Consider the following 10,715-nt stretch of genomic DNA (forward strand, 5'->3'; position numbering starts at 1 on the left):
CGAGCTTGTCCTTTGGGATAGACAGACCTATATATACATGCACATCTCTCTATATATAATTTCCCACGCCTTCAAATCCTCTGGAACTGGCCTATTTTTGTCTCCCCACCCGGCTGCCTTCCTTCCAGTTCTGCTGCCCCGTTGCCCCGGCGTGTGGCATCTCTGCCTGGGCCAGGCCCACGGGGGTCACGGCTTCCTTTTCCCCCCTCCAGGTCGAGAAGACGCGGTCTTCAGCTACGAGACGGTTGTCCAGATGGAAGGTGAAACCCGTTTCCATCCCCTCGTTCTCTTGCTTCCTCCTGAACGTATTTATTTGTACTTAAAACTGGCATACCCTGCTTCTCTTAGAAAGCTCAAAGTGGAAAGGAAAAAATAGTGCAATGTCCAGCAGTAAAGGCACTTTTGAAATAAGGGAAACGCAGAGGAGCCGGCAGTAAAATTAGCAACCGGGCCTTCAATTAAAGATTATACAAGCGGCGCCAGAAAGAAGGCCTGCGTCTCCCATCCTGCCGCAGCCAGCAGAGTTGGCTGGCACATGCTGGGGATTGTGGGCTCTCGTGTGCCTCAGCTCGCAACAGATTGCGTCCCATCTGTCCGCTTAGAGAGAGGAGGGTCTCAGCCCGGCACCCATGTCTGTGCCAGTGGCCCATTCAGAGGAAGGCGGTCTGTCCGCAGCTCCCGTGGGAAACCTGCAGCGCTCTTGATGTTGGAGTCCGGTTCCCAGCAGCCCCGCTGCATGGCCGGGCAGGGATGATGGCAGTGGTAGTCCAAGAGCCCCAGCCACGGCAACCTTTTCGGGTCTGTGTCCCCGCAGTTCACTACGCCCGCCCCATCATCATCCTGGGCCCCACAAAGGACCGCGTCAACGACGACCTCCTCTCGGAGTTCCCGGACAAATTCGGATCCTGCGTCCCACGTAAGTCCGTCGTGCGGCAGGGGAGGGGGAAGACCCCGGGGGCGGGGGGCGAGCCCCGGCGGGGCCCCTGCCGCTTTTGCCGCAGGCACCGACGGGCTCCGTGGTCCCTCCTCCTGCAGACACCACGCGGCCGAAACGGGAGTACGAGGTGGACGGGCGGGACTACCATTTCGTGGCCTCGCGGGAGAAGATGGAGAAGGACATTCAGGGCCACAAGTTCATCGAGGCCGGCCAGTACAACAGCCACCTGTACGGGACGAGTGTCCAGTCAGTGCGCGAGGTGGCCGAGCAGGTGCGCCAGGCCGGGCGTCCTCTCCAGGCGGAGGGTGGGCAGCGTCCCCGGCACCTGAGCTCCGTGGCGTGACGTGGCCCCAGAGGCGGGTCGCCACGAAACGTGAGGTCTTCTGGGCCAGACTAGCCGGCCGCTCACCGGCAGGAAGGGCCAGCAGTGAGAGCGGGAAGCGGGGTTGCTTGTGGGGGGCAGGCGGACGGGAGCCTAGAAACAGAGTGAGTCAGGAGGGGTCTCTCGGGCCATCTGGTGTGACCCCCAGCTCCAGCCGGCTCTGCTCGCAACATGCCCACCATGTGCACATCCAGCCTATCTTTGAACACCCCCACCGATGGGGCCCCCATGCGCTCCCTGACCCCGTCCTCTCCCGCTGCCCAGGGGAAGCACTGCATCCTGGACGTCTCGGCCAATGCTGTGCGAAGGCTCCAGGCGGCGCAGCTCCACCCCATCGCCGTCTTCATCCGGCCGCGCTCCCTCGAGAACGTGCTGTGAGTGGCGCCTCGCGGGCGGAATGGGTGCGGGGGGGGCACGCACGGTCTTGGGGTTCGAGGCAAATGGGTCCGAGCATGCCGGCCCCCAGGAGAGCGGTTTTGGGGTGGGGGGAGCCATGCAGTGCGTCGATGGGCCAACTGACCCCTTCCATCTCGACCGGCCAACTTTCCCAGGAAGGCTGCCGGCCGCTTGCACGTTCTGTTCCGCTTGCTTCGGGTTTCATTTCGAGGGTTTGCTTCTCCTCCCATAATGCTGGGTCTTGGGATCGGGCAGGAGAGCCTGGGGCAGGCAGAGCCGGAGCGCTTCAGACGATGCATGAGAAACCTGCGGAACTCACTGCCGCAAGATGTGATGGATGCCACAGCTTTTGGCAGCTTGAAGCTTGGATTGGGCAAATGCCTGGCCAGCAACTCTTGATTCGGGCTGTTGGCTCCACCAGCTCGGGATGATGGGAGTCGTGGCCCCGCACATTCCCAGGACACTGGTTTCAAGAATGCCTTCCTCCAGAATAAATTCTGCTGGAGTGACATCCTTGGGGCTCAAGAGGAACGTGTTTTTCTGACTTTCTTGTTTAAGGCCCTGCACAGAGGCATGGGGCAGGGGTGGGGGGCTCCTAATGATACTGAAATTGGGGGCCATACCCCCAGGAACCAGTGGGCCAGAGGCAGTGCCACCCAATGGGCATAAAGCCGCTGGCTCAGGTGGCTTCCGTGAGCTTAGATCACATCCGACTTCTTACCTGGGGTACCGTGTCCTTCATGTGGCCCCCTGCGTGTTTAGGTGTCCTGGTGGTGTGGTTGTGGTTGTGGTTGGTTTCTTAGTTTGTGACGGCAGGCTGAGCTGCAGCCTAGCAAGCGCCCTGGGCCGCCATCTGAGCCTCCGAGCCCCACGGGGTATTTGTGGCCAAGTCACTAACCTCAAGCCGTACCGCTTGGCTTTCTCGGAACAGTTACTTCTCTTTGAGGCTTCTGGGAAGCGTATGTTTTGTGAAAAGGCAAGCGCGGCCCCACCTCTGCAGCCATCTTGTGAGAGTGCCCACAGCACTTTCTGAAAATTCCCAGCAGCCTGCCTGGAGGGCCCAGGAGCCGCACGTGCCTGGCATTTTGTCTTTCTGCGAAAGAAACCGTGGTCTGTCCTGCATTTGACGGCACACGAGGCAGCCCGTTCCGTTGCTCATTGTAGCTTGTTTCATGCTGTTTTCAATGTTTGCTTGTCTGGAGTTTCATATGGCGGTTGATCACCCTGTGTGGCCAGTTGATGGTCCAGAAATGCAACCGACCGATGCTCCGGGGGCTTCCCCGTTAAGCTGGGGAGAGAATCCCACAGTGACCGTGTGAAGCATGAAGACGCCTCTGCGGAAGCAGTAGCGGGGGATCGCTGGCCCCAAACCTCGCTCCGTCTTTGGAGCTCGCCACCCCCCCGCAGACCGGAATGGTCCGTGTGATCCCGAGATGGGAAATGAAGCCAGGCTGGCCTCTCTCACAGGCCGGGCCATTTTAATGGGCACGTGCTGACTGGGAAGACGCACGCTCCGGTTCCGACGGAGAGGCGAAATTCCTCCGTGCCCCGAATGACGGTGCCTTCGGGCAGCTGGTCGCGGCAGCGCCCGAGGGGAGGCGACCCTGCGCCGAGTCCCAGGTGGGGCTGCCCAGGACACAGGACGGAATGGGGGCACCGCTCAGCACCAGGCCCCCGCACGCCAGCGTGAGACTCGGCACCCGGTGTGGTGCAAGGCTGCCGGAGAGAACGGGCACAGCTGCCTCGGGCTCCAGAAGAGGGAATCACTAAAAATAGCAGTAAAAGGAGGGGAATTAAGCCTTTTAAGTTGCTTTAAAGTGCTTGGAGATTTCCCCGAAACAGAAGGGTTGTGGCTTTATACATCCTGTTGCGGGCAGCGCCCAACAAACACACGCGCACACTTCTGCACGGGTGTAAGTCAGCATGTGAGATTTGTGCCCTGTTTGCTCGCTTGTTCGCCTCTGGATCGGCACCTGGCCATGTGCTGCCAGGGCGCCTCGGAGTGGGAACACGCCGGTCCACGGGGAACATGCCCACCTTCATGCCTTGTGGGGTCGGACAGAACCAAACCGAACTGCCTCGTTCCTCGGGAGAAAATCCTCCAAGTGCTGCCCAGCCAAAGCTCTGCCCCAGCACAGCCGAGAGACTGGCTTGCCGGCCAGCCCTGCCCCCTGCCCCGGGTGAGCCCCCCTTCCCGCCCGGCACAACCAAGGGCGTTTCCAGGGTCTCCTCCAACGGCCCTCCCTTCCCAGGCTCGACTGGGCAGCACCCTCCCTTTGCCAAGACATAGAAGCATAGAAAGGAGCGGGACCCAAGGGGTCTCCTGGGCCATCTAGTCTGACCCCAGCTCCGCTCACGACTCGCCCACCACGTGCACGTCTTGAACGCCCTCACCGAGGGGGCTCCTTCCACCTCCCGGGGAAGCCCATTCCGTACCCGAGGGGTCCTAACTGCCAGGAAGGACTTCCTGGCATCCACCCTCTATCTCACGACCCACCTCTGCGTGCCCCCCTCACCTGCAGGTCGCCAGCAGGTCGCCCCTGACCCTCGGGCTCTCCTCATACGGCTTGCCCGGTAACCCAGCCGCCTCCCCAGTGGCGCTTTGCTGGCTGAACACGGGCTACGGCTAGGCTAGAGCCGGGTCCTTAACTGGGGCTGGGGGACCCACGTGACGGGGCTCGTCTGCCGGAGCAGCTGGGGAGGCGGCGCCCCCGGCCCACGTGGGGCAGGGAGGCCACGTACAGGACTGGTGCTGACCGGCGTCTCGGCTTCCATCCCCAGAGAAATTAACAAGCGGATAACGGAGGAGCAGGCACGGAAGGCCTTCGACAGAGCCACCAAGCTGGAGCAGGAGTTCACAGAGTGCTTCTCAGGTGGGTGCTGGCCGGCCGGCCGAGCCCCCTCCTCCTCCGTGGTCTGAGCATCTGCAGTCCCGCCCGGCCAGGGGACACTTGGGGTGCAGGATTCAGCCTTCCTAAGTTGCTCTGCTTTCAAGAGCGGGTTTCTCGCCCCCGGGCCGTCGGAGGCCGGCGCACCGTCAGCCCTCGCTTGGGACCGGGCAGACCTGCCCAGCTCGGCCCCGCAGGGGTTCTCCTTCGGCGCGGAGGGGTCCCAGCCCGGCTCCCCTCGCCGGAAGGCCACGTGCTGTGTGGATGCGCCGTTTCCGTCGCCCTTTCTCCAAAGGCGAGCGCCTTGCCAGACGCCTCCTCTTCCGCCGTTTGTGGAAGCGGGGGCCTTGCGTGGGGTGCGAACGGGGCACCCGCCTCGCCCCCTTCCTCTGAGCAGGCCGCCTCTGCCAAGTGGCCGCAGAGAGGCCCCACCTCTGGGCTTTTCCCGACCGACAAGCACATGCGCGGCCTGGGGCAGGGGCGGGTTGGTTCCTCCCCCCAAACCTTAGCCAGCCGTGGGAAGAGAGATTTCCTTGGCTGAGCTGTTCGGCGCACTCGCACCGTGGCCGGTCTGTGCTTGGATCCCTGGGGCGCTGCTCTGCCCGGAAAGCGCCGAGGGCTGCAGGGCTTCTGTCTGCCTGAACCTGGCGAACTGTGTGGCCTGAACGCCCTTTAATTTTTTACCTTTCCCTGTGCAGACCATAATCTGCAGACTCCTCATTTTCCCCACTTGGCTTGGTAAAGGCCGGCCAGGCAGGCCAAACTGCTGGAGGCCCAGGAGCTGCCCACCCCGATGGAGAGCCATCGTGGTCGGTGTGGATAAGGACTCGGCATGTGCTCAGAGGCGCTCTTGGGAGGAAGGCGGAGGGGCACGAGCAGGAGATGGAGGTGGAGAGGGCGGAAGAGGGGCGTGAGGCAGAAAAACGTCCAGGGATGGGGCTGGAGAGGCCGGAGGACCCGAGTGCCTGTGCTTCCTCCTGGTCCCCTTGAGTGAATAGGAATTTGCAGTCCTGGGCCGGGGGCTCACCCTGCCCCCGCCGCTCTCTTTGCAGCCATTGTAGAAGGAGACAGCTTCGAGGAGATCTACCACAAGATCAAGAGGGTCATCGAGGAGCTCTCCGGCCCCTACATCTGGATCCCGGCCCGCGAGAGACTTTAAGACCTCTGGACTGACTTTTCCAGGAATGGGAACCGACAAGAACACGGCCACCGGCTCTGCGGCGGAGCCGCCTCCGGAAAGGGGGACCGGCTCTGTCTCTTGCCACTGAACTTAGCTGTTTGGTTAATATTTTGGGATGGGTGGGGATGTCTTGGGATGGGAGTCTTTCGTTTCTTCCTTTATTCTTTAATATTCTCAATTTTTTTTCTTTTCTCCTTCTTCTTGCGTGATCTCGCCACCCCAACCCGATCCTGGTTTAAAATGCTCCCGTTTTTATTTCCGCAGCAAAAGGGGGTGCTTTTTCCCACCCCAACAGTGCTAGCGCATGCATGCTGTCATTTGGGGGGGTCAGGTGGTGGCATTGGGAGACGGGGACTCTTCCGTAGATTCTGAGCTCTTTCGATTCGCAAGTAGCCAGGCACTCTCGGGGCACCAGCTGAGGAGGAGGAGGAGGAGGGTGGGCGCAAGCGTCGGGAGACAGAGATATTTTTTAAGAAAAACTTCCTGCAACCGGAAGGAAGGCTGACCTTTTCTGCGGGGGCCAAGCTGGAAGCCCCGGCCAGAGGATGTGCAGTTGGCCAAGAGGTCCATTCGCTGCTTGGGGCGGTCCTCCTTCGAGCGGAGAAGAGAAGGGCTGGAAGTTCAGTTAGGAAGGGAGAGCACTCCTGCCCACGTCGGAGTCGAAACGTGAAATCAATTCACCACGCTAAGTTTTGCGTTTTTAAGGAAAAAAAATCTATTTTCCCCTGGGATGGAAGGATTACGTTTTCATTCCTTCCCTCTGTATTTTTTGGCTGAAGAATATTTTATGATTAAAGCAAGCACAGATCCAGGACTAGAGAAGCCAAGATAATTCTCATTTGAAAGTATGGCCCGATGACTTTGGGATATATAATATATATATATTATATATTATTATTAATATTATTTTGTTCCCATTGAATTTTCCTCTTTTGATTTTCTCTTTCGTTTCCCCCCTTCAGCGCATGGAGGTTTCAGTGTGGCAGGACCAGGGAGGGCGGCTACTTGGATAAAACACATGAAAACATTTGGTCGGCATGGCGATCTCTATTTTTCTTTCTGGGGAAGGGAAGCGGGGGGAAGAGAAGATAGAAAAGAGAAGTTAGGTTTTTTTAATGTCCAGTGATTATTTTTTGGGGTCATATCAAGTATTTTGGTGTGGCTGTGCGTGATGTATGAAAAAGAAAACCGAGAAGACAGTTTGGGGGTGGGAGGTATACGCAGAGGGCTGTTTTAATTTCACATCTGAAGATTTTAATTTCCAAATCTAATGGATTAATTATTATTTTTTGTATATAAAGAAAAAAGACAGAGTGGACTGGGGGGTTGGAGAAATGTGACTCCCCCATCACCATGCCGGCCACAGCTGGCCCCCCGCAAGACTCAAAATCCCCCACCGCTTAGCCAGTCGGGGGGCGTGAAAATCACGCGACGCATATTAATGTGGGCAGCGAGACTCGTGCTCGCGTGGAGAAATTATTTCCATAGCTGCTATGGAGCCAAGCAACGTGGCCTCGGCCCACCTGCTTGACCTCAGCTTTCAGGGGACCGGGTTCCCCACCTCCCACCCCGCCACCCCTCATCTCTCCAAAAGAGAGCCAAGTTGCTAGCCCTCACCGTTCTAGGAGCAAATCTTTAGAGGAAGCGGTGAGATCTAACCTGCACGGTTGCCTAGGAAGCATTTGTTGGACCCCAGACTGAGAAAGGCCGGGAGCCGGGCCTGGGGGGGTGGGGGGTGCCCACCCCATCTGCCCCCCTTGCAGCTCGGGGGCTCTGCTTAAAGGTCAGAATTGCCCAGTGCAGGCAGAAAGGAGATGCCGGGAGGAGGGAGGGCCGAGCGCAAAGGACACTCGGAGCTGCAGACAACAGGGCCGGGTGGCCCCTCGCGACTCGGCCGACACCACCCGGTTGGTGGTTCTGGAGGGGGAAAGGGGCTTCTAGCCCCCCTGGCAGGGAGGGCTTGCCCACCACCGTGCCCCCGACCCGTTTGGCTGCCCCCAATTGCTTCTGGAGGTCCCCACGCCAGGGCACGGGGGCCCGATCCAGGGCTGGCCAGTGCACCTGAAGGGCTGGACCGGCTTCTCCGGCCCCCGCCGGCGCAGCGCCCCCCAGAGGCGCCCGCCGTCGAGCGGCCTCGTCAAGGGCTTCCTCACACGGGACGGGGTCCCTGCTGCTCCCCCCAAGCGTGTGCTAGCACGGGGGAGGTCCTTCGGGGGCAACACCCCTCCCCCGGCGTTACTTCAAAACAAGCAAACACAATCAAAGAATGTACTCGGAGGTTGTCTCTTGCTGGGGGCTGGGGGAGGTTTGTTGGGGTGGGGGCGGGGGGGGGTTTGTGGGGGGGGGGGGGGGGGAGGGGGCGGGATGGGCGGGGAGATATAAGAGAGTATTTTGCATAGAAATATTATCGCCTTCGGCAAACGAATAATTAAAAACCAATGAAAACCCAGCTTGGCGGTGGTCCGCATGTTCCTTGCTCGGCGGCTGGACTCTGGCTCCCGTTTGCCCGGACTTGACACGACTCGTTGGGTGGCCTGCGGGCCGCGGCTTGGGGAGGGGAGGGGGCGATCCCCGGGGGGAGGTGGCTGGCCCCGGGTTCAAGCCGCACTGCCCCCCACCCCGCATTAGGGGCAGGAGGGGGAAGGAAGAGAGAACCTTGCAGGGGCCGGACCGTCCGGCCCGCCGCAGTGCTCCCGGGATCCCTTCTATTTGCCCGGCTCCAGCAGGTGTCCTGTGTCGGGGTGGCCGCCACCGCAGGGCTTCTTCCTTGGGGTCGGTGATGGAGCCTTCTCCCACCGGAAGGTCCACGGTCTGTTTCCCCGAGCCCGAGGGGTTCCTCTCGCAACACTCGGTCCCGAGCCGGGTCACGGGCAGGAACAGGGCTGGCCAGGCTGGAGGAGCCGACTGTCGGGTCTGTATTTGAAGAGGACTGCTGCCAGTAGGATCAGGGTGGCCTTTGTCCCCTCCCGACTGGGTCGGGAGACAGAGGGCACGGAAGTGGCACAGGGCTATAGCCAGGGCACTGCCAGGCACTGTGCAAACGCTCCCTGGACCCCCCCCCCCAGTGGGGCAGCAGCGTTGGCAGCGTTCGGAAGTGCTGTGCCGTGATGGGCATCCACAAACGGCGCTTCCCAAGTGTGACACCACTGAGGCTTCTGCAAATGCAGCCTCTGGGCATGAGCTAAGTGCGGGAGGTCTTTGGGTGCCGGTCCGTTTCTGCTGCAGCCGAGGGGACCGGGACCCGCCGAGGCCCGGCTGGGAGATGTCCGCGGAGGCTTCCCCAGTGCCCCTCGCAGAGCGACTCGCCCCTCGTGCGGTGTGGGGCCACACGTCCCATCCTCAGCCGGCGAGGCCCAGGATGCGGGGGCAGTGCCGCAGGCCCTCCCCTCCATCAAGCCCTCTGCGTCGCAGTGACGTTTATCGGAGCTGTTCCTGGGGTGAGCCGGACACCCGGCCCCCCCGCAGAGAGAGAGGCGATGGCAGGAGCGTTGTGCCTGGCTGGGGGCCGCCCCCCCCCCCCCCCGAGCAGCACCCCTTGCTGGCCCGAGTCCGTGGCCCATCTGGCTGGCCTGGCAGGCGCGTGTTCCCGTGGCCCTTCGTTTGGGGCTGGACAGGAGTGGGTCTGGATCGGTGCCCCTGCCGGGGCAGGGCCCCCCGGCCGGGTTCCTGCTGCCGCTCTGCTTTTGCAGGGTCTGAAGAGGGAAGCGCTGTTGACAGTGCAAAGATCACGGGGCCAGGCGAGCGCCGCACGGAGCGCGAGGAGCCGCCGGACGGCGCCCGGGAGGGGACCCCCCGCCCTGCGGGGCTCCAGGGAGACGGGGCTGGCAGGGCCCTCTGTTCCCCACCCCCAGCCCCCCGGCAATGCCTTGTGCACACCTGGACACAGTGGGGGTGGCGGACGTTGCCTGGGCCAGCCAAGCCCTTTGCTCCGCTTCCCGGGGTTCAGACGGAGCGGCTTGGAGCCCACTGGGGGCCACCCCACATCGCCCCGACCTGGCTCCCTCCTGTGGCTTGCCTGCAGGACCGGGCAGGGCAGCCTTCCTCCAGCCAGCCCCAAGGGCCGGCCTGCCCGGGCCCACTCCCCAGCAGGGGCCCACTGGCAAGACCCCCTCCCCCGGACTGGCCCCTCCCCGCCCCCATCGATTGATTTATTTCCAAAGGCCAAGGCTCTCTGGGTGGTTAGCGGAGGTTAAGGGAAAGAATAAAGCACACACAAGATAAAATCCGCTGAGAAAGCTCAATATTAGAGAACGTAGTCGACGCTCCACTGTTAAAATGCAGGGAGGAAAAGGGACAGACCTTCACCTGGTGCCAAAAGAGAGAAGCAGCAGGGGCCCGGGGCAGCTCTGTGGAGGCTCAGGTGCCACAACCAAGGAGGCCCTGCCCCATCCTTGGGAAGAGGCCCCCGGAGCAGGGCCCCACGGATGAGCTCGGAGGCCGGGCAGGTGCGCATGGGGATGCGATCCTTGCGAGGGCCCGGCCAAAGCCCCGTGCTCCGGCACGGACCGAGGGGCGTGAGGCGCCCGGCTGCCTCGCTTCCGGGCGTCTGCCGGCCGCGCAAGCAAGCAGGGCCCTATGGGGGGCAGGGAAGGAGCACGGGGGGCCGGAAAGGCCCTCCCCGAGGGAGTGAGCCCACGCAGGGGCCCTCGCCCAAGCCCCTCCGGAGCCAGCGCGGGGCCTCCCCCGACCCAGATGTGGGGCGTGGCAACACCGTCCCCAGGACGATGGGCCCTGCAGGCTGCTGGTGGCACAGTGTCTTTGTCGGTGGACTGTGAAAGGGCCGCTGTGCTGCGGGAGGGTGCCGAAAAGCCGGCCCGGCCCTGAGAAGGGCAGCCAAGATGACTTGCGGCGGGGGGGGGGGGGGGCAAAAGGGGGGCCGGGGGGGGGGGGGGGGGGGGGCGGGTTGGGTTTGGAGAAGGGGCGAGGGGGGGG

General features: G+C 62.0%; 1 protein-coding gene across 1 annotated transcript in view; it reads left to right on the forward strand.

Annotated features, from left to right (window-relative positions):
• The window catches only part of DLG4 (discs large MAGUK scaffold protein 4), a 31,564-nt gene extending 25,674 nt beyond the window's left edge, over window positions 1-5,890 (forward strand). The window contains exons 15-20 of the mRNA XM_044417174.1: window positions 213-260; window positions 815-916; window positions 1,036-1,208; window positions 1,584-1,693; window positions 4,497-4,588; window positions 5,656-5,890. Of these exons, the coding sequence (XP_044273109.1) occupies window positions 213-260; window positions 815-916; window positions 1,036-1,208; window positions 1,584-1,693; window positions 4,497-4,588; window positions 5,656-5,762 (632 nt within the window). The 3' untranslated portion in view covers window positions 5,763-5,890. The remainder of the gene's footprint in view (window positions 1-212; window positions 261-814; window positions 917-1,035; window positions 1,209-1,583; window positions 1,694-4,496; window positions 4,589-5,655) is intronic.
• The last annotated feature ends 4,825 nt before the right edge of the window (window positions 5,891-10,715 follow it).

Source organism: Varanus komodoensis, unplaced genomic scaffold, assembly GCF_004798865.1.
Source record: "Varanus komodoensis strain SLA01 unplaced genomic scaffold, ASM479886v1 scaffold87, whole genome shotgun sequence".
NCBI lineage: Eukaryota > Metazoa > Chordata > Lepidosauria > Squamata > Varanidae > Varanus > Varanus komodoensis.